We start from the raw sequence: 23,181 nt of genomic DNA, 5'->3' as shown, positions 1-23,181 counted from the left end.
TCGTCATCAAACCTCAGCCAGGCAATCAGTGAGCCCTGGGAACTCGAGGCTTTCTGTAAAATGGATGCTCAACTGTTTCAGATTAGTTAAGTGTTCTTCCTTGTTTTTTCCCTTATTTTTATATCTTGTCGTGCAAGTGCAAGATGTTTTTAAGGATGTTTGTATGTGTTTTCTTTCCTGTTTTGTGTTGTTTTGTCCCATCACTGTATGATTCCCTATTTAAATACGAAATGTTGTTCTCGGATAAAGAAAGGATGGATGGAAACACAACACGGGGAAGTTTGTGCATCTCATTCATTATTTTTGCCTTTTTTTCCCTCTCGATGGGGTGAACAAGCACGTGCCGAGTACAAGCTGCCACAGCAGAATTTACTGGTTCCACATACAAATTTTCCAGCCACTAATACAGAAATAATAGTTAAAGAAAGATACACTCTGGCAAGTTTTTATTTTTACCCAGATTTCAAATATTCCAGTGTCCATTATATACATTTTGAGCAGCAGTTCAGAGACACAAATCACATTTAAACAGAGTCTACGTCTCAGTGACCCTCAGCTGACCTCACACTGTAAACAATTTGACAAAACACTGTTGTGATGGAGCTATAGAAGTTAGTCTGCAGAGTAACAACGTCCTGGCATGTTTATAGTAGCTGCTACTGCCATCTAGTGGACAACAATAACACCTGTTTGCTGCTTTCTTATCGGCATCTTTAAAACCTGAACACACAAACATTATACACATAAAAAAAGTTGGCACAGCCACATACTTATAAATTATAGTGCACACTAGTGTTGCTCCAAAGCATGCAGACTGAAAAATGTATATAACACAAGAATAGCAAAGGTGACTCTCCACATAAACTCAGTGTTTTGTGATCTACTGGTTAACGAGGAAACAAACAGGGTCTGAGGGCTAATGGAGAATCTCAGGCTGATCCACAGGAAACCTCCTGATTGGTCACTGAGGGTCAGGATAGAACACCTTTATGTGAATGGCCGAATTGTTACGTGTACGCGTCATCGGCTCTCCGGCCTCGTCCGGATCTTCGGGCTCCAGGTCATCCACAAGCTCCACTGTGGAGGTGTTGGCTGCCAGCTGTAGCGCCCCCTGACTGCTGGCCTGCAGCTGAAGGGCAATGTTAATAGCCCGGTTGATGGCCAGGCCCAAGCCGTGAACACAGATCTCTCTGTGACCCCCACCTTCCAGAAGCTTCTGACAGCGCGCCAGCTGAGCCCGGAAATCCGTCTTCATGTTGACGTAGACGTCGTTGCGTCTCTTTGGGAGCTTCCGGGGAAGACGTTTCCTTAGAGTGTACTCCACTGGGTCCATCTCTACAGCAGGTGAACTGGAGTCTGTGTGTGCAGGGCCCGTCTGAGGGATGGAGGACATACTGGGGTTGCGTGGCTCCGTCATGTTTAGATTTTTGACAGTGGATCAAGTTGGGGTAGCAGGTGGGGCCACACGAAGAAGCTGTGGAAAGAAGACATAAGGTGGTGTAACATGGTCAGATTAGCCTCAGGATACCTTTAATCAGATAAAAAATTCAGGATGTATCTAGCAATAAAAAACATAATACAAAGCAACTATGGGCAAACGTTTTTTTTATCAAGATCGAAATTTAGGAAACACAGATTAAGCTACTGAAAACACTGCCACTTCTTGTTGACCCTGAGATGTGGGAAACTCACTATTTTACCTCCAACAGCATAAACACAGGGTCATTTGCTAGGTTAAAAGAGTTTTGAACCTTATCTGCTCTCTCTGACTCCTTCCTTCCTGCTGAGCATAAAGGATCTATTAAACATGTTTCAACGATTTAAACTGCACAAGCTTACATCTTTATAAATATTTAAGTCCAACTATAGAGGACTGTGTTAAACAAGGTTGCATTTAATAAGCATGGACAATACAGCAACCATGAGGTCATGCTGAATTTATTCTTATCTCAGAATAAAATCTAGAGGACCTCACATCTGTGCAGAGCATTGAACAATAATTAATTGCCCCTTGGGGATAAATAAAGTCTTTCTGAATCTGAATAACTTCTTGTAGTAATCAGCCATTTATCATGAGAGGATATCTTGTACAAGATGAGCATTTCTAAAATATATGATTGCAGTGCAGTTAAAAGTAATTACAGATTTTAAAATGGGATTAAATATACACTACCGGTTTTAGATCACCCCAATTTTTCCAGTTATTTATTGCAATTCAATTTGTTCAAGTCCAACGAATAGCTTGAAATGGTACAAATGTAAGTGGTGAGCTGTCAGAGGTAAAAAAAAAAAAAAGGTAAGGTTACACAAAACTGAAAAATAATTTACATTTCAGAATTATACAAAAAGGCCTTTTTCGTGGAACACAAAATGCATTAACAATTTAAAGCTGTTCTGCAGCAGTGGAGGTTGATCAAGCCTTGAAAGCTGGTGCTGCTAATTCCTACTGGGGTTCCAGCTTTTCTGGATTACTTACAACCCGCTCTGTCTGCATAAAAGCAATGTTGGAACACACTGTGATACCATCCCCTTGTGAGCATCAGTTGAACAGTATTGTACTGCAGCAAGTAGTGTGTTGCTACAAAAATGGTGAGAAAAAAGGCAATTAACAATGGAAGTGAGACAGACCATCATAACACTCAAAAATGTAGGTCTTACCTGCAGAGAAAGTTAAGGTGTCAGTGAGTACAGTTTCCTTCACCATCAACAGACACTCAGAAACAAGTTAAAGTTACGCCAGAACTACCTCAGGAAAAAAGAACAAGATGGTAAGCTTGAAAAGATGGGAGTCTCCAGATTTAAAAGATGAACTAGACAAAAGAGTGAAAGCAAAGCAACCTAGGAAGTGCCACACATTTATGGGAACTTCTGCAACAGATATGGGAAAAACTTTCTGAAGAATGTTTTATTTCTATTGTAGAAAGAATGCCACGGGTGATTTCAGCTGTTATTTCTGACAAAAGTGGCTACTTTGATAAATAAAAAGTTTAGAATACATTTTGGTCTATAAATTGATTCCATTATTATTTTTTTTTAACTCCAATTACTTATTTGTACTATGCTTTCATTTCAGAGTGACATGAGACATTAAACTGCATAATTTTCAATAAAAAAACTGGAACAATTGGGGTGTTCTAAAACTTTTGAATGGTAGTGAATTTTTAGATGCAGGGCGCATTTCTCACAAAAGTATTTAAACATCCTAAAATACAATCAACAGATGTAAGAAAAAAGTGTAATGAATGTGTCTTAGAATTTACAGTCATCTTGAAGACCAACACTTTTCGACCGCAAATCAGACAAATAACCCGTCTTTGACATTATAATAAAAAAACTGTGATATCTGTTTAACCCATGTTTAAATATGCAGCTACTGTCACCTGCACTTTATCCATCAGTTAACAACTGAAATGTATTTATTTTGACACTTTACAGGACACTTTACGTTACAGGTTTATCATCTTCAATCTTGTCTTCAAGCTCTTGATGCTCGACCACCCAGGTAAGGAAATTCTGAAAGGTTGAGTCTGTTCATCTGGAAATAGTGTTTTCAATGGGAGAAACGTTTCATCACTCATCCAAATGACTGCTTCAGTCTCAGCTAACTGCAGGTTTCCCCAATCTTATAAACAGTACATTAGCACAATGACTGAAACTAGCAACACTGAATGAACAATGGGCTGGGAGGTCAGTTCCTTGATCAATAATATGTAAATTGTCATGACCATTGATCAACAACCACTGATCAAAGCCCATTGGTCATTGATTGTTAGCTGAATTGTAAGATGGTGAACGATGTACCCTTGATTCAAAGACAGTCTTTCCCTTTTCATGTAAATGGCCTCCTTGACTCCCCACTCAAACCAGCGTTCCTCCCTGTCCAGGATGTGTACATCATTAAAAAAGTGGCCACTGGCCACACCATCTTACCATGCTTTGATTGCAGCCATTCCCTAACTCTCTATGAATGGTACTCATGGCCATTGATCATTATGCATTATCCAAACGTACTGTTTATAAGGTTGGGGAAACCTGCAGTCAGCTGAGACTGAAGAAGTCACTTCGGTGAGTGACGAAACGTTTCTCCCACTGAAAACGCTACGTCCAGATGAACAGAATCAACTTTTTGTTACTTCTTGCCAACTTCCTGTTTCTATGTAGGGTGGAAGATGACCTCAAGGACATGTGGCTTAAAAAAAAAAATCCACAATGAGAGAAAATTTAGTCAAGTTGATAAGATCAAAGAGTACTTAGTATCTTCGTTTTGTGGTTCGTAGCTCACGCCTTTTTACAAATAATTTGTACTGCGACCATGATAAAAATGCATTTATCAAAGAGATGCTCAAAATACAGAACTTACACTTTATTTCATTTAGCCTTTGGGTGATAAAGAAAACTTAATTCTATAATTTGAGCCATTTGTTCAAAATGTTTTACTCATTTTGTAGAAAACATTATTTATTTCAGGTGGCGTATCATGGTTCAGAAAAGAGACATGCATTGTCTAATATCTAGCTACGCTTGCGGACCGCTTCCTTACAGGTTCGCTGGTGAGCTCAAAACCAATTTAAATTTGACATGGAAAAGATACAGTCCTCTCGCATCGACTCGATAATATCTCAGGAGGGCTAACCCTACACAGCAGTGCTATGACTCGGGTAAGCTAACCGTCTAATTTAGTATGAAGCGTCGAAACAGAGCAATTCCTCTGTGTCCTCCGACCTGTGAAGAAAACTCACCTTCAAATGACAACTTCGAGTCATAAAGTTTCTTTATATCATTGCCAGGAGCATGAGCAGCAGTTTCGTCGTTAAATAAAACCGGAAGTGTAGGCTCCATAACCCGGAAGTAACACTGCCTCTTGGCCTCCATGAGACTGTTGAAGCTAGAAAGACTGGAAAAACAAGTTGGGAAAATTGCTTTTGGAATATTTTCCAAAATCAAACAAAAGATGTTAATTTATCTGATAAAAGAGTGGGCAGTCGTAATAAAGTAGTTAATTTCAAGTTGTGGAGTCAAGCTGCTCTTCACATTTTTGGCCACCAGATGGCACTAAAAATACGACTGTGTTGAAAAGCTTCGAGAAATGAACCATTTTTCAATACAAGCGTCAATCCTTTAGAAAGCTTCATTTTTCCTCCAGTAACAATCAGCAACAGAGCTGGAGGATAAACAGAAAGAGAAAAACTGCGCTTTAGTAGTTTTTCATTGGTGTCAGTGGTGGTCAGAGTCATCGGTGTACAGTCATTGGTGTAAACTGTAGGGTGCGTGCAGTCGCTTGGTCATGAAACCGGAAGCGAAAGTGTTCATCAAACCGAGTAACAGGACTGGTCTAGAACGCGAGTGAAATGTGCTTCACTCTACAGTAACGGAAAAGTTTGCTTGTAAGTCTACTACATGAAGGAGAAAACAAGAGCCTGAAGGGGAGAAAAATACAAAGGTGGGTAGCTTTTTGATGTTGTTTTGTCTGGTTTGTGTATATGGTATGTTACATGACACGCATAAAGATTTACTTGGATTTCCATAGTTTCGTTTTTAGGGGTTTGATGAGAATTTCCCCCCTGTGATCAAACTTTATTCTCTCACTGATGAACGTGTCGTCTCGGTCTCTTTATTTGATTCATGGTATATTTCAGATTTCTGTCGGCGATACAAAATATTCTTGTATCTACACAATGGAAACCGTACGGCACAAGAAAATAGAGTGATGCAGACGTCTAAGTTTCAGCAGTTCGTGTACGAATATCATTAATTTGTAGTTGTTGATGCTGTATAATGAAAAATGGCATTTTTGTCTTAAACCTAGATATGTATTACCACATGAAAATTCATTATTTAAAGGCCTACTCTGTGTACACGATAGGAAAACTTCAAATCTGCTCACTGAAGCATCCATTACTTTACGCTCGTCCAACGAGCGTGACACAACCCGGAAGCAGACATGGTTTGCCTTCAAAGTAAAAGTTTAGCTTTTGGAATCGTTTCTGCAGGAGAAAATTTAAGAGGAACCACGTGTTTCTGTCACTTTTGCTCAACTAGGTCTGCTGGAGTGCTATGAGGATTCTCAATTAAGTGTATTTATATATAATGGATTAGTAATTCATTTTTAATGTAATTCAATAAAGATTATGTATCTTTAATAATGCTACTTTGGGTGAACATTATATAAAAAAAAAACCTTAAAAAATAAAAAAAATATTGCACTCTTGTTCTACTCATGTCTAATGCCTTTTGGTATTATGGGTATCAGGGATTCCAGGTCAGCCATTCAGTTCTTTTGGGTTAATTAAGAAACGTTTTGATACTTATGCATAGCAAAGATGTATTTTTTTAATGAACAAATTTTCTCAGTGATACCTACCTTGGCACAACGCTGATCATGCCACAAGTTCTTCCCCTGGTTCAAATCACGGACAAACAGTATCCCACAGTTGTTTATGTTTTTAAACCCATTTTGCATAGAGAAACATTTCTCAATCAAAACAAAAAACCCCAACTATACGTAAAATAATTTATTGCAGTTAACTTTTATTTGTTTTAATTGTTTACAAAAGTTTTGAGTTGTGGAATAAACTGCAATGGAGTTTGAAAACAAAATACAGGTGTGTGTGGTTGGAGGATGTGTTTGTGATTTTGTTGTAAAACATAAAGGTGGGCCTAGCAAAAAAAGTTTGGGAACCACTGTGATACAGTGACGTTTTACATGGCATAGATTCAACAAGGTGCTGGAAACATTGATCAAAATTATGCTCTTCATAGGACATTACTGCCATCTGTTTTTGAAACTCCACCTGCCATAGCATGTAGTAATAAAATAATCATAACAAAAGGAAATAAAAATGCTATTTCCATTTTAATTCAAATGCCAAAGAATATATTCAGCTTTGTTATATAGAACATAAACAGCGAAGAACAAAGAAATTCAAAAACTAGCTCTATTTGCTGTTGTCTACATCATAAATGATTTTGCCTGAACATCTTAACAGAAAAATGCATATAGTCAGAAGCTGAAGTCTTATTAGATTTATGGGGGAACCCTAAAATCTGGTGTTGTAGTGCGGTGTGGGGAAACAAATCATTCAGAAGTAAGTGACAATTATTTCTATTGTCAGCACCATGTCATGGCTACTTTCTACCCTCTACGTAGTCTAAAACTAAAGCCATCAGGTTAAGTTTATATTGATGTCTGCTACTCTTGGCGTAATCGAACACTAACTGTTGGCATCAGATATGTTCTGCACCAGTCCAACACAGTGCATCTCTGTAAACATAATCACACTACAGTGGTCCCTCGTTTATCGGGGGAGTTACGTTCCAAAAATAACCCGTTCAAGGTGAAATCCGCGAAGTCGCCAACTTTATTTTTTGCAATTATTATAGATCTTTTAAGGCTGTAAAACCCCTCACTACACACTTTATACACTTTTCTCAGACAGGCATGAACATTTTCACACTTTTGTCTATGGTTTAAACACTCTCAAAGTTCAAACCTTCGAAGAAAATAAGTCCAGTATTATAGAATGAAACCAAAGGCACCCGCAGGTGCCTTTGACGGTGCAAAAGGTTTCGTCGACATTGTTGTGTTTGTTGGGGGAAAAAACTTACAAACATACAGTACAGTGTACAGGAGACACGGCACGAGATTGATCGAAAATGGTCCACAGCCAATCAGGATGCAGAACACAATGCGCTGTTAAAAAAAAAAAAAAAAAGTAGCATGCAAAATTGCACACAAAAAAACAAATCAGCGAAACAACGAGGCCGCGAAAAGTGAACCGCGTTACAGCGAGGGACCACTGTACTGCAAACTAAACACTTTAGCCTGTACTGTTTATTATTTAAATGCAACTTTTGAATAACACAAAGTTAGTTACTTCAGTTTGTTTTGAAGGACATTTTATGTTATATGTAAAAAGCATAACTTCATCAGCATACATCATGTATATATCCAGCATCCATTTAAAAAAAAAAAAAAAAAATCTCTAAAATGAAATAGGGCATTACAGCTAAGCATTAATTTCCATGTTGGCATGTGAGATAAGCACCAGTGATTGATTCATCAGTAGGATTGTCTTTTATGTTATTTTATTGGTAAGTAAAATGCAGATGCCTGAAAATCCTACTTAAGTACATTAATGAAGTATTTATACTTTATTTCCCACCTCTGGACATTTTTTCTTACTTTCATATTTTTATACTCTTTTTTTTTTTTTTTTTTTTTTTTTTTACACTGTGTTCAAAAGGGTTACGTTTTATTTTGGAGCTAAACTAGCTTTTTGGTTTGTGTTGTACTTGATAAATTTTCAATGTGCAAGTTGGATAAAGGAACAAGCAGGTGCTTCATTGAGCTGAATTATATTATAGGTTTTCCTGTAAAGCAAAAAAAAAGAGAAAAGCCTTGATGTTCTTTTATCTGGTGAAGTTATAAACATATTGAAATTTTTTTTTGTAAAGCTTGAATTCTGTGGAATGCAATATAGTCCTTGGAGTATAGAGACTTAGATTTGTCTCTCATAACTTTCACAGATTGTGCCTGAGTAATTTAGAACAACACTTGGATGACAGTCTGCACCCACAATAGAGGTAAAATGATATGTTGTGCATCATGAAATAAGTGTATGCAAGATAATGTGTGTAGGGTAATTGTATTTTGATCTATTTTCTAAAATATTCATAATCTTTTTTAAAATAAAGCCAACAGTAGAAATGCATTTATTAAGCGTAATAAATGTATATGTGTGGTAATAATCAGCTTTGTACAATTTATTGTTTGTTCTGCAGAACTGTACAAACTGATGTGCTGCCTGTTTATAGCTTTAAGCAAAATGATTTGTTATTTTTCCATTAACAACAAAATGTTTTATTCCTACATTTTTTTTAAAGTTTTTGTCCTGTTGCTACATTTGCAGCAAGCGAGAGACTGAGACTAACTACATGAACTGCTCCACACACAGGATTGTGAGACCAGAGGACCTTTTTCAGGCTCTGACGAAATGGACGATCACAAAAACCAGTCTGGTGAGACATCTGGAAACAAAGGTATGCAAAAGAGGCGTGTCATAGGTATTAAAAAATGAAGCAATACACAAAATACTTTGAATAGAAGAGGTGACAAAAAAGTACAGACATTCTGTACTTACGTAGAAGTACAGATATTAGTGTTCAAAAATAATCTAGTAAAAGTTGAAGTACAACTGCAGTGTCTCAAGTACTTTTGAATTTGAAATGTATTGTACTTGGCTTTAAAACTGTAATCAACAGATGAAATTAAAATGGTTCATTTCACGCGTCACATGTTTATTTTACATAGATATTGTTCTGGTCAATTTGACCCTACAGTCAAAGTGGAGGTTAAGGGGGTCAGAAGTGTCAATCACTGCTTGTTTCTTTGCAAATGTGAGACAACCAGGCACAAACACACAGCAGACATAAGCAGTTGACAGCCCTGGAGGCTCTGGAACTCAGCTTTGATCATAGAGGAGGAGGATGTCTGAAGACCATCTCTAGGTTAATTCTGAATCTAATGATTCTGAACCAAATAGGGAAACTGCTATCCACATCCCTCCAAGCAAGACAATCACACTGAAAATTGTGAAATATATAGCGAGTTAACACGGATCATGTGGGGCAGGACGGCGGAAACGCGCTAACAAGCTAACCGCACTAACGCGTTGACGCCATGCAGCCCCAGGCACGGGGCGATCCGTGTTAACTCTCTAACGGGGATTTGCTGCGTTAATGCGGTTATGGCGTTAACGTCATTTTAACGAGATTAATGCTGACAGCACTACTAAAAATACAGTGTTTTTGGGGGGTAAAATTGGAAGAATGGATATTTGGGGTTCTCTTGCTGGCTTGGGTCCAAAAGTCAAAGAATTAATTAACAGCCAGTCTGTGGGACACAGAGGCATATGTTTTTTTTTTATTTATTTATTTTTTTGCTACAATGTCTCTGGAGACTTCTGAGTATTACGATTTGATAATTGAGAGACAAGTGCTGTCAGATGGGAGAGAAACATGAAAATGTACTCCATTATAAAAAAGTAAAATAAGTAAGTATTGTAAAATATTATAAAATTGAAAAACATATTCAAAAGATCAATGTCATGAAAAATTATTGTATTTATTTCAAAGTCCTTCCAAAGAACATTTAAAAATTTTTATGAAAATGAGTGATAATTCTTCATTAAACCAGGATCTCTGAGATGTAAGGAACACCACTGTATTGGAATTTTTTGGTTTCTGACACTTTTAGATCACTAAACATGCCCCAGGTCAATTTCAAGCAGGAACATCATTGCTCCTGAGAAACATGAGAGGAGGGTTAATATCACAATAAAATAATAGTAGATGAGAATACAAATTTTATTTCAGTCTAAATGTTAGAGTGAATTGTTAAATGTTAAACAATTCAATGGGTGGGGAGCTGTAGTCTTTTATTACAGACACATCCTTGTGAAGGTCTTTTTGATGTAAGCTTCCTGCCCAGCAGGAGGTCTCTCTCACACACACACACACACACACACACACACATTCTTACTTACATACAGAAGTTCACACATATAAAATACAATGCCTTGTCTTAGAACCATGTGGGCGTGGCTTTGCTGTGTGAACTGTTTCTCAATAAAAGGCAGCGGGAGGAGGCCGTATTTGGGGTCATTTTCGTGTAGACACCAACGAGACCTCCCTTGCAAGAAAAATCGATCGATCGCTGACTGTCTTGTTTTCTTTCATGATGAATAAGTCTCTAAAACCAGCGGGGCTTGTGGAAACACAGACCCAACACTAAATCTTTATTCTAATCAATGTACTCATCTTGAATCAGAGAAAAAAAAAAAAGGAAAAAAAAAATAGCTCTATTTTTCTGTTGCATCTATTGTAGAGGGTGACTTTGCCTATAAACAGAAAAATGAGTAGGAAAGAGGATAAAGTGGGATTCAATTCAATTTTCAATTCAATTTTATTTATATAGCGCCAAATCACAACAAAAGTCACCTCAAGGTGCTTCATAGGTACAGAGAAAAACCCAACAATCATATGACCCCCTATGAGCAAGCACTTTGGCGACAGTGGGAAGGAAAAATTCCCTTTTCAACAGGAAGAAACCTCCGGCAGAACCAGGCTCAGGGAGGGGCGGCCATCTGCTGCAACCGGAGATCGACCGCAGAGTTAAGGCAAAGGGGCCAACAAGTGCTCAGCAACTCTGGGAGCTCCTTCTAGACCAGGGGTGGGCAATCTCAGTCCACGAGGACCGGTGTCCCTGCAGGCTTTAGATCTCACCCTGGGTCAACACACCTGAATCACATGATTAGTTCGTTACCAGGCCTCTGGAGAACTTCAGGACATGTTGAGGAGCTAATTTAGCCATTTAAATCTGCTGTGTTGGTTCGAGGACACATCTAAAACCTGCAGGGACACCGGCCCTCGTGGACTGTGATTGCCCACCCCTGTTCTAGACTGTTGGAAAACCATTTCAGGTGACTCATCATGAAGCTCATCGAGAGAATGCCAAGAGTGTGCAAAGTAGAAATCAAAGCAAAGGACGGCTATTTTGAAGAGTCTAAAATATAAAAAAATAAAGAAATAACATTAAATAAGGTGTCCAAACTTTTGACTGATAGTGTACCACATTATGGACATTGCTGTCGTTCCAGTGCTGTGCCAAAAAAACCCAACCAAACAAAAAAAACCCACTGACCGCTTTTACCCCTGACTTTTGCATACAGTTTTGCCTTTTTCATCTCTTTTCATCCGACATCCCATGGTAATTAATAAACTAACAGGACTGCCTTTTATGTGGTACTGTTAAGGCTCAATTTGATTTGATGTTTGAAAGTTCGTAGTGATGTGAAATAATAATGTCCCTCAAATGTTAAAACAAAAGTAATGACCCTGTTCTATATGTTCTGTTCTGTGTTTATATTCACAGAGACAGAGCTGGAAAACTTATTGGAGGATCTGGACATTGAACAGCACTATGCAGAGAAGCTATCACTTGGCAGAATACTTGAGCTTAATGAGAAGACCATCACTGATCAACCTGCCAACTGTAACTCAGACCTTTCATGGTGTTTTCTAAAGAAACTGATGATGGTTAATGTGACAGCTAGAAATGCAAAATTAGTGTGTGAATCAGACTCTGATGCTGAATCACAGGATTCAAACTTAGATTTTGATGATCTGTATGAGAGCCCAAACAATGGTAGCAAGATAAACCCCCTTGATATAATCACTGCTCTCTTTCTGGGTTCTGATGGTCTTGTGCAGCAGGAAATGGCAGTAAAAATGTCCATGTGTCAGTTCTCTGTTCCTCTGCTGCTTCCCAATTGTGACACCAATCAGTGCACACTCATGCTGTGGGCCATGAGAGACATTGTTAAAAAGTACAGACCTCAGTCTCTGTCAGAATCCAAGGGCTTCATTGAAGACAGAATCGTTCTGTCTGAACTTCCAATGATTTCTTTTGTCAGACTGGGTGAGTGCTCCTTGTCCAAGTCAGAGATTCTCAATAAGCTTCTGAGCAATTCTCAGCAGTACCATGACACCTTTGTTCGCTACAACATGGAGTGTGGTGACCATCCAAAAAGAATATCCAACGGACTGACTGAAATTACTTGGTATCTTCCTTGTGGAAACACAAACATTGATATTTTCAGCCAGCCTGTGGCTGTAGCTAACCTTCGTGGGGACGTTGCTTCATTTGAAACACAATACTCCTTTCTGTGTCAGACATCTGCAGCAGTTTTTGTGTTCTTTGACCAGCTGGACTCTGAGTGCAGTTTACTTACTAAACAACACCATAAGGCAGAGATCTTCTTAGTGGGTAACTATGAGAGAAAGGGCTTCAAAAAAGACGCTCTGAAAAAAGTAGCTACTAAAATGGGTTTGACTAAGAACAACATCATTATTAAGACAGAAAAGAAAAATGATGCAGACTTGGTAAAAGATCTGAGAAAAACAGTCAGAGATGTAGTTGAGAACTCAAAGATGAAGATGACAATAGAGCAGATGGCAGACATTGCCCATGAACTGGGAATCCTGGTTGATGAAGACTCTCCAGAGTGCCAGACTGCAAAGACAAATGCAGAAGCCATCACTGCAGAAATTCAACATATCCATAGATTCAAAGAAGATCAGCTTCCACGACAAGGTGAAATATGGAAACAACTGACCTGGTTAGAGAAGGAAGAATTTCGACTTCGAAATGTTGGGTCTGAAAATATTGAAGATTACAAAAGTGAACTTCAGCTACAGAAAAAAGAAAATCGGGAAATTCAGAACTCTTATAACATGTCAACAGCTATGACATGTTTCATCAATGCAATATCAAGCCCAGGAACAGAGAGGTTTTATTTCCTGAAATGGATGCGAATGAACCTTGATAACCTGTCTCGTATAAAACTTTCTGAACTTCGGGAGAAATATAAAGAAAAATGCAAGAACTCTGAGAACAAGAAGGAGATCAAGGAGATTGACAGACAAATTTCCAACAGCTCACTGGGGACTGAACACTTCTTCCGTGAAATGGGTCAGATCTATGAAGCCTCACTGTCCCTTCCACAAACAGATCCATCACGTCAACAGCTGCAGCATCTGCCCAAACTGTGTGCAGAGTTGTTGCTTGGTGGATTTCCTCTTGAGCTTGTAGATGGAGATGCATCCAACATCCCTCTCAGATGGGTGAGTGATGTTCTCTCTCAGCTCAGTGACTTGGTGTCTCCAAACAGAAAGATCCTGGTAGTCACAGTTCTTGGAGTTCAGAGCACAGGAAAGTCCACTCTCCTTAACACCATGTTTGGAGTGCAGTTTGCAATCAGCAGTGGTCGATGTACTCGAGGTGCCTTTATGCTGCTCATCAAAATCAATGAAGACATGAAAAAAGTCCTAAACTGTGACTTCATGCTGATCATTGACACTGAGGGCTTAAAGTCACCAGAACTTGCACAACTGGACAACAGCTATGAGCACGACAATGAGCTTGCTACACTTGTTGTGGGGCTGAGTGACATCACCATTGTTAATATTGCAATGGAGAATTCAACTGAAATGAAGGACATCCTACAAATAGTTGTGCATGCTTTTCTCAGGATGAAGGAGGTGGGCAAAAAGCCAAAATGTGTGTTTGTTCACCAGAATGTGTCCGATGTTTCAGCCCATGAGAAGAACTCACGAGACAGGAAACTGCTCCTGGAACAGTTAAATGAGATGACCCAGGCAGCAGCCAAAATGGAAAAGAAAGAGGAGAACAAGAGCTTCACTGATGTGATGGAGTACAGTCCAGACACTGGGAACTGGTACATTCCTGGACTCTGGAATGGAAACCCACCAATGGCACCAGTCAATGCAGGCTACAGTGAGGCTGTATATGAGCTCAAGAAACACATCATCCAACTGCTGGGAAACTGTGAGTCATCGGCTAATGATATCTCTGAGTTTAAAGAGTGGGTGAGAAGCCTGTGGACTGCAGTAAAACATGAAAACTTTATCTTCAGCTTCAGAAACAGCCTCGTAGCTGATGCATACATGAGACTCTGCACAGAATTCAACAAATGGGAGTGGGAATTCAAAAAACAAATGTACACCTGGGTAACAAATGCAGAAACTAAAATTTCCAATTTGGGTACAGATGCAGCAAAATCTGAATCTACTGACATGAGAGAATTTCTCACATCTTTGAAAAGTGAAGCCTCCGAACTGCTGTCCACATGGGAGACAAGACTTCTAGATAATCTGAAACAGTATTTCAAGCAAACAGAGGGTCATGTTTATCTGGTTGAAGGATACAGAGAGGAATTCTCAAACAGTGTAAAGAGCCTTTGAAAAGAAATGGAAAGGAGTGTTTTTAATCAGCTCAAAGCAGCAGCAGAAATCAAAGAGGGAATGGCAGAAATTGAAAAAATTAAAAAGACTCATGCACAAGAGATTGAAAAGGCCGTTTGTGCACTAATTGATGAATGTCGGAAAAAGAATATCCAGATGGGGGAGACAGAACTGGAAAATGAATTTCACAAGATGTGGAGTGAAACTCTGGAGAAACTTTCTTTTTCTGAACAAAAGACAACAAATGTCTTCACCAGTGTATCTCACTACCTGAGAAACAATCTGTCACACAGGGGGAGTCATGCATGTGAATTATTAAGTCAAAAAAGTCTGCAGGATTGTGGAAAAAAGCCTTTCAAATATACAGCGAAAGGATTGTACAACCAATTGAAACACAAAGTCAGCAAGTTTTTCCACACTGAAGATCACATAATGATTGTACAAAAACTGTATGACAACATCATAGAGGCCTGCACTCAGTTTGTGAGTGAAAAAGTGAAACAAAAAAAGAATTACTGTGACACTTACATCGAGGAGATCCTTCACATCATTGATGAGAAGCTGCAAAAGAATCAAGATGTTCAGACAGACATTGAGTTTGAAGTTTCTCTGAAACAGCACATCTGTGGATTTGCAGCCAGAGAGTTTCAAGAAATGCACGAAGATTTCATCCAAGAAAATGATCCCTACAGATGTCTGATGAAAAACAAGGAAAAGTTTTGTGCTGATTTCATTGATGTGTTTTATAAACGAGACCAGTGTCAGAAGAAGGCAGAAGAATTTACCAACCGATGTTTGAAGCCTGCTGTTAAAGATTTTATCAGTCGATCTCTGGGAACTGATATCATTGATCAAATGCTGACATGTGAGCAGTTCAGCACACGAATGTCCTTCCAGTATTCAGTTTTACTGGATTTACTTTCAAAGGAATATACCTGGAATATATTCTGAATTATGAGAAGTATGTAAAAGAAGTGATTGAGATACAAATAGTGAAGCACTTCTCAACTATGTCCAAAATATCAGAGTTTGAGGAGAAACATCTCCAGTCATGTGTCAGCACCATTAATGCTGCCATCAAAGAGGCCAAAACCAGAAATAGTGATAATTTCAAGACATTTGTTAAAGAGATTTGCAAGGAACTTGGTGATAAACTGATCATTCCTAAGGATGCTCTTGTTGCTTTTATGATCCTGAGCGATACTGACAAAGAACAGTTTGCTCATTGGCTCACAGAGTGTGTAAAGGACATGGCAGAAGAGCTTAGGAAAGAGTTTCAGAAACTGAACTTTGAAATGAAACTACAGCATCTCCATGTGCAACCCCTGGATGAGCTTTTCAACAAACTGATTGGTTGTGCCAAACAGTGTCCATTCTGCAAAGTTCCTTGTGAAGCTGGAGGAAAAGACCATAATGAACACTTTGCCTCACAACATCGATCAAGAGGTCTGGGTACATGTACGTGGGAAAGTACGAATAAACTTGTCACTGATGTATGCACAACAGCTGTTAGCAGTGATATGGTTTTTCGCTGCAGTGCTACAAACTATGCATGGCACCCTTACAAGCGTTATAAGGAAATTTTTTCAGACTGGAAAATCCTTCCAGATGGGAGCCTTAAAGTATCAGACTACTGGAAATATGTAATGAAAAAATACAACAAGGACTTTGCCAAAGTTTTCCAAGCAGAACCTGCTGATATTCCAAAATGTTGGAATGACATCACAAAAGATCAGGCAGAAAAAAGTCTCAAAGAGTCATTTTGCAACTTCTAAGAGAAGTTCTTCCTCTTATTCTTAAAGTGCAGAGAACATGTCCTCAAATACTGTGATATCGGCTTGTTTTGATGATGTAGATTAGTGTACATTAGCTACTCTGGCTTACAATAAGGTAACATAAGAACATTTCTCACTTTTTCCTGAGTTTGCATTTAACACCTGAAATGAAAAATAACCTGCTTAAAACTTGCGCCTGTTTTGATTTTGAGTCTGTAAGTGGTATTATTCTCCTAGGACAAAAAGAAAAAGAAAAAGCCCATGCATTACAATTTTATTTATGATTCCGTGGAACAGGGCCAGTTCTAGACAGGCATATATGAGGGGGCAGAAAGAAATGTGGAGGGGGCAAATGGTGGCAACAGAGGCGGGTAAGGTGTGGGGTGGTGGCTGTGGTGGTGATGATAGTGGGGTGCTCTGGATAACTGTTTTTGCCATGTAATTGGATTGCACTTTGTCAGGCCTCTACACTAAGACCTGCCCAACTTAGCTCTTAGGGTCACTGAGGCATGCCAGCCCCCTGACCATATTAAGGTGCAATCCCTCAGGAGGAAAACAATGGACTAGTCTCCCATTGACTGTACAAATATAGATATATTTTTTAGTTGTTAATTATCTGAGAGTCGCTATGATTTTGACGACAGACATTTGCTGCTTCATTTTTGCTCTGCTTTGCGTACTAAGAAATCTGACACCAGCTCATTTGCATACTAACAGTGATTGGCTGTTTAGTTGGGGAGAGGGTGAGTGCTGTGTGGGCCTGCACACAAACAAAGCATGGAGGGAAAGAGTGAATGAGAGGTGAAACCTATCATGTCATTTGTGCGTTTTGCAGCAGATTTTTCAGCTACTGTAGTAAATCATGCCCATATTCATTTTTGGGGTAATCTATTATTTTCTTTCGCAACTTCTAAAAGTTTAATTTAAGGGGGCAGGATGTTTGTTTAAGGGATCATTGAACCCTCTTGCCCCAGCGTATAGCCAACACACACACACACACACACACACCTACACCTACACCTACCTACCTACCTACCTGAATATGTAATTCCTTTTAAAAGAATGGTTCATTATATATGTTCTACTTATTTTATGTTATCTACATTTGGTTAAGCAACTAAAAGAGTTTGTCTGATTTTTTTTTTTATATTCTTTTAATTGTCTAGTTACAATTCTTCACTATTTTCAAATGTGACATTTTATTTTCTTTAATCTAAAGCATTTCAGAATTGAAAAAAGAAATGTAAAAACAAGTCAGTAGGCGTACATTTGCAGGGGAGAACAGGCTGATTGTTTGCATGACTGAGTGTATTTGTCATATTCTTTGTCATTGTAGAGTGTTAAGCGACATCACATAGATCTTAAAATTATCTTGATGATATGTATAAAGTGTTTTTTGTTGTTGTTTTTGCTTAAGTTGTAATGTTTTGAATAAAAAAAAATTACATTAAATCCCATATGTTTAACATGCAGCAAATCACTTCATGGCTTTATAAGTCTTTATATGTCTGGTTTGATGCACTATTAAACACTGTGACCTTGATAAAGCAGCTAAAGAAACAAAATCAGGACATTCAGTCTTCTATTAGTGTTCATTCCAGTTTTAGCAGCATTTGCTTTGTGTTCTTTTCCTATGTCAAGAGAAAATTGTATATATGTGATCAGCTACATGAAATGTATCCTTTCATTATTTGTGATTAAGCATATTTCTACATGACTTTTTACCTAGTAACTTATGTGCTGAACTTATGCAGATACTAACCGCATCCTGTCGTTCTGAACATTTAGATGTAGAGAAGACCAAGCTCAGCTCTTTTACGAGAACATACAGATGTAGAAAAGGGAAAAACCCGCTGCCTTGAGTGATGTTATCTTTGCACACACACACACACACACACACACACACAAAACACACACACACACATACAAAACAATCTTGTATAAATAAAGGTCGCAGGCAGTCGTGGGGCGCAGTTCGTGCGTTCCATGACTGCCCCTTGCGAGTGAAAAACTTCTGCAGTGTTGTGTTTTCCGACTCAGACGTCTCAGCTGAAGAACGGCAGGGTGATTTAAAGAAATCCCCTGTCATTTAAATTGGTCCTTCGAGCCTAGAGATGGAAAAACCAGACACGTTTCTGTGACTCCAATAAGGTCTGACTTCTGCATCCTGACGTCGTGGGTAAACCAGCACCGAAGTCTGTCGACAGCCCTCTCCAAGTAGAGGTGAGAGTCCTGGGCGTAAATTCGCATCCAGGCCGGTCCTGGTCCATGACGCTGGGATCCAGATGACCTGAACAACCAGCAAAAGACGACTGAGGGTGAGAAAACACTTTTTGGTTTTAAACCGCCGGAAGGGTTTACAAGAAGCGCATAGGTCTTATTCGCCGCAAGGATTAATAGCGCATTAGGCTGACCCACTGCACGGGTGCACAAAAGAGAAGCGCATAGGTCTTATCCGCCGCAAGGATTAATAGCGCATTAGGCTGACCCACTGCACGGGTGCACAAAAGAGAAGTGCATAGGTCTAACCCGCCGCAAGGGTCTAAGTAGGTCTAACCCGCCGCAAGGGTTTGAAGAAAAAACACGTGAAATAGGTTGAGTTCGCCGGAAGGAACTAAGTTTAGGCTGGTTTTAGAGGTAGCCGCAATTACCTCGTAATAAATTATATTTAGACTGGTTTCAGAAGTAGCCGAAATTACTTCGTGACAAATTAGCGCGCAAATGTCTATCTGTGTGTATGTATATGTGTTTTATGTATATGTGTTTTGAAAGTAAGTTGATTTTACAGCACAATACGCTGCTGAACTACTTCCATTGTTTGTTTTTATTGTTTTCTTTGTGTATCCTGCAAAAGCTCAAGTACTGGTGATAAAGGGGAAAGGTAGAAGGGCGTGACAGCAACCACCCCCAAGTTTAGTACCAGAGAAAGCTTTGCAGTTCTGTGATAATGGGGAATCAGCCCACAAAACTCACTGTTGACGAACAGTGGCTAGAAAAGAAATGTCCAGGCGCCGGACAAATTAGTGCATATAGATGGAGAAATCCAAAGAACACCTAAATGTCCCACGTGGGAGGGAAAATGTATAATTGTATGTATAATGTATAACTAAATTATAAGAAACCCTCCAAGCAGAAATAAATACTGAAAAGGATGCTAAAAAGAAATCATACACAAGAGTTGTATTTTAAAGTATGGAAAGAGGAATGAAGTGGAATAAACAAAAGGTTAAATTAAGGTTAACTTAAATTAAAGTAGAGCTTATCTAGTGTATTCAACATGATAATAGGAGATAATAGGAAGGATAACAACCTGTAAATTGGTACAAATGAAACAAATTGGGAAGACAACCATGCATGAAACCAGATAATTCACACGAAAACTAAAAAAAAAAAAGAGAGAGATGCATAAGGTATATTAAGGCTGTGTCATTGGTCAGCCAAGGAAAAGCAAATGTCTCCAGCTTGGGAAGGTGTGAAGCTGCAGATTCACACAGACCCGTGATGGATACATAATAAAATATAAAATAATAAACTATTGTATATTAGTAGTATAGTAGTATATTGTAATATACTATTGCTGTTATAATAAAGGAAAAACAATACAATGATAACATTAATAATGACATACTATTAATAAGAAGGGGCACCTCAGTCAGTTATGATGTGAGGTGGATAGTTGTTAAAAGTAGTCTGATTCAAGCTTAAGGTTTGCTCAAACTCGGTACAATGATATATGAGATGAAAAAATAAGGAAAATACCTAATCTAATCAGGTGCATAGAGACATGATTGAAAACCTGTCATCCTAGACGAGACATTGTTGAGATGAAGAGCAAACCTATACTAACAACTAATAAGCTAAACCCTGTATACAACAGCTAAAGCTACAGGTTTGAGAAGCAGAAATAAATATGTGGACACTACTAAGCTAATGAGCAAGTTACACATTTTTTATTTTTATTTCATTTGTCTTTTAGAGCAGAAGCTGCATATTAAAAGCTCACACATGCAGCTGTGAGCTCAGTTTTTTCCTCACATTTCTGCTTTGTTCCTGGCAGCAATTTTTTTCTTCTTTTTGTGTCCTGGCTCATGTGTGTAAAAAGCGTTCATGCCATCGGCGATTTGTTTTTGTTTGTTTGTTTGTTTTGTTGGTTTGAAAAATAAATTTGTGATCATACTTGTGGATCACAATGACAAATAATGATTAGGCATATGATTTCCTAATGCCTAGTTTTAGAGCTGTGAGCTATGAGCTGTAAGCAATGCAAAGTTTTTTCCTAACTTAAAAGTTTGAAACATGTGGGATGTGTGAGTTCTTTAAAAAAAAAAAAAAAAAAAAATAGAAATGACCTAAATGCCTTAAGTTAAAATGTAGTCTTGCATCTACAAAGAAAAGACAGCAGAAGAATCATTCAGTAACTTGAAAATAGCCTTTCTACTTACATGTAGATGGAGGTGCAGGTTACATAAACGCAGTTTTAACACAGGCATTTGGTGAAAAACAACGTCCGCTTGCATTTTACTCCTGCAAATTAGACTCTGTTGTTTGCAGGCCTGTGCAGCTGCAGCAGAGGCAGTAAAAAAGTCAGCTGACGTTGTTTTAGGGCACACTCTGATCATCTAAGTACCCCACGCAGTGACTTCAATTTTAAAAAAAATAAATAAAAAAATAAGCAACTTTGTCTTATCTCACACATGTGAGACAACTCTCAAATGCTGGACACTTATTGTTGCTATATGGAAAGTTAGAAAAAGAGTTCGATTAGTCTGCAAAAACTAACTAATGCAAAAACAGGAAATGTGTGTGTCTGTGACAGGAAATCGTGTGAACCCAAAACCTTTGAATTAGAACAGGAACTACATGCCCATATAAGGAGCTGACTGTGTCTAAGAAGCAGACAGAGAGACGCACAGAATGTCAGTATGTTTTTTTTTTTTTAGCAGTACATCATTTTGCATTTGGCAGCATAGAGGAATGATTAAATCTACTGGAAACCCAGTACAACATGGAGATCTTCTAAAGACACTATTAGAAGTGATTACATTGCCAAAACAGTTAGCATTGTGTAAATGTGCTGCACATCAGAAAGATAAATCAGAAATAATTAAAGGCAATAACTTTGCAGATCAAGCAGCAACGTTAGCCGAACAACAAACTGTAGACACATTGTCTGCATCCATTATGCAAATATGAACAAAGAGCAGCGCCAACCACAGAACAGGAGAAATGGTTAAAGTGTGGAGCACAACTATATATGATTTGATGACTTGTGAAGGTAAACCGATACTCCCCAAGTCCCAGTGCAGAACATCAGCATTAGTGACACATGGGGTGACCCATGTGTCCTCAGGGGGGGATAGTCTAGGTCCTTAATACACACTTTTATACTCTAGTGATTATAGATTTATCCAGTGTAAAAAGCAGATGCAATCTCAGTTGTAAAAAGTGAACCTTTAGAAAAATCCGTCAGAGAAACAACTCTGGCAGAAAGGATGGCAAAACTACTAGAAAATAAGGATATTGTTTTGAACAATAAACTGCCGTAAGGCTCTCCAGTCTCTTGCAGGTTGAAACCAAGTGTTATTGACAACACCCACAGCCTGTAAAATTGCAGAGAGACCATCTTGGATACATCAGAGCCACTGCAAAAAGGTTGAGGTCCCGGGAAGCCCCGACACCGAGGAGGAAGCGCCTACGCTTGGTTGTTTCGGGGGTGAGGGTGGTAAGTGCGTTCTTGGGGCCCCCGTAGGGTAAGCCCGCACTCCAATCTCTATCCGATCAACTTTAGGCAGCCAGGTGTAGGTGTGAAGGGGGACCCTGATGGTTACCTTGACTACCAAGCTCACCCTTAGAGGACCCCAGCCGATGCCAACAGCAGCTGAGCCACGAGGCAGACAGAGTAGATGGACGTACGACAACTTACACCTAATGGACATGACACAAGATCACATCCATCCTTGGATGAAAAATGCCTGATACAGATATGTGTTTAACAAGACCACAGAGAAAGACTGTTACGTCTGCTCGCACATGCCGAGCATATTAACACAACCATATATGGGAAACACCCTGGGACAGGTGCACTAATTCTGATCTCTGACCACCTTCAGAGTGACTTTTGTAAAGTGCACAACAACAACAACAATAACATCGTCATCCTCATCCAGGAAGAAACGCTCAACTTCAACAGTCAGACTACATTTCTCAATCTGGGAAACCGACGTACCTGAAGAATTCAAACTTTGGACAATTGGACAAAAGGTACTCAACTCACTCCTCCTGTGGGCAGGTGTTGGAAAACATGCTCTCAGAAGTGAAATAATGGACTATAGATTCGGCTTGTTTCTCAAAGCATCCTGGAAGGTCAATGAAGGACAAAACCAAGAACCAGACGCTCTCAGAATTGCTGTAATGCAACATCGTGTTGCACTGCACATGATCCTGGCTGAGAACAACCACATGCTGCACTTACATATCAGATAATGTACATTCTTCAGACATGACTTCAGATTTTAAAGAGATTGTTGATCGTCGTTGGACTTTTCCTGATTTTATTTTTCTTTATTTGAGTTATTCCTTGTTT

The 23,181-nt window shown here is 38.9% G+C and overlaps 3 protein-coding genes across 6 annotated transcripts in view; 2 read left to right on the top strand and 1 right to left on the bottom strand.

Annotated features, from left to right (window-relative positions):
• Nucleotides 1-429: 429 nt before the first annotated feature.
• On the bottom strand, nucleotides 430-4,816 carry pop7 (POP7 homolog, ribonuclease P/MRP subunit). Its single transcript, XM_003457639.4, has 2 exons — nucleotides 4,740-4,816; nucleotides 430-1,474 (listed from the first exon to the last, which is right to left on the bottom strand). Exon 2 carries the CDS (start codon nucleotides 1,415-1,417, stop codon nucleotides 962-964), a length of 456 nt encoding a protein of 151 aa, XP_003457687.1. The 5' UTR covers nucleotides 1,418-1,474; nucleotides 4,740-4,816; the 3' UTR covers nucleotides 430-961.
• Nucleotides 4,817-5,304: 488 nt separating this feature from the next.
• Nucleotides 5,305-23,181, top strand: part of LOC100709289 (up-regulator of cell proliferation-like) — an 86,559-nt gene continuing 68,682 nt past the window's right edge. Inside the window, exons 1-4 of one of the 4 annotated variants that reach the window (XM_019348515.2) lie at nucleotides 5,305-5,440; nucleotides 8,527-8,583; nucleotides 8,910-9,039; nucleotides 11,933-14,208. In XM_019348515.2, the coding sequence (XP_019204060.1) occupies nucleotides 8,994-9,039; nucleotides 11,933-14,208 (2,322 nt within the window). In that variant the 5' untranslated portion in view covers nucleotides 5,305-5,440; nucleotides 8,527-8,583; nucleotides 8,910-8,993. Of the gene's footprint in view, nucleotides 5,441-8,526; nucleotides 8,584-8,909; nucleotides 9,040-11,932; nucleotides 15,776-23,181 lie in introns of those variants that run through there. The other 3 variants (XM_019348508.1, XM_019348503.1, XM_025900171.1) reach the window with 3 other exon arrangements.
• On the top strand, nucleotides 14,829-15,803 carry LOC102078138 (uncharacterized). The gene has a single exon (XM_019348634.1). The coding sequence runs from the start codon at nucleotides 14,830-14,832 to the stop codon at nucleotides 15,772-15,774; it is 945 nt and encodes a 314-aa protein (XP_019204179.1). The 5' UTR covers nucleotide 14,829; the 3' UTR covers nucleotides 15,775-15,803.

Source organism: Oreochromis niloticus, linkage group LG3 (assembly GCF_001858045.2).
Source record: "Oreochromis niloticus isolate F11D_XX linkage group LG3, O_niloticus_UMD_NMBU, whole genome shotgun sequence".
Lineage (NCBI taxonomy): Eukaryota > Metazoa > Chordata > Actinopteri > Cichliformes > Cichlidae > Oreochromis > Oreochromis niloticus.
Note: the sequence above shows the minus strand (reverse complement) of the source record. Positions and strands in the feature narration are given on the sequence as shown.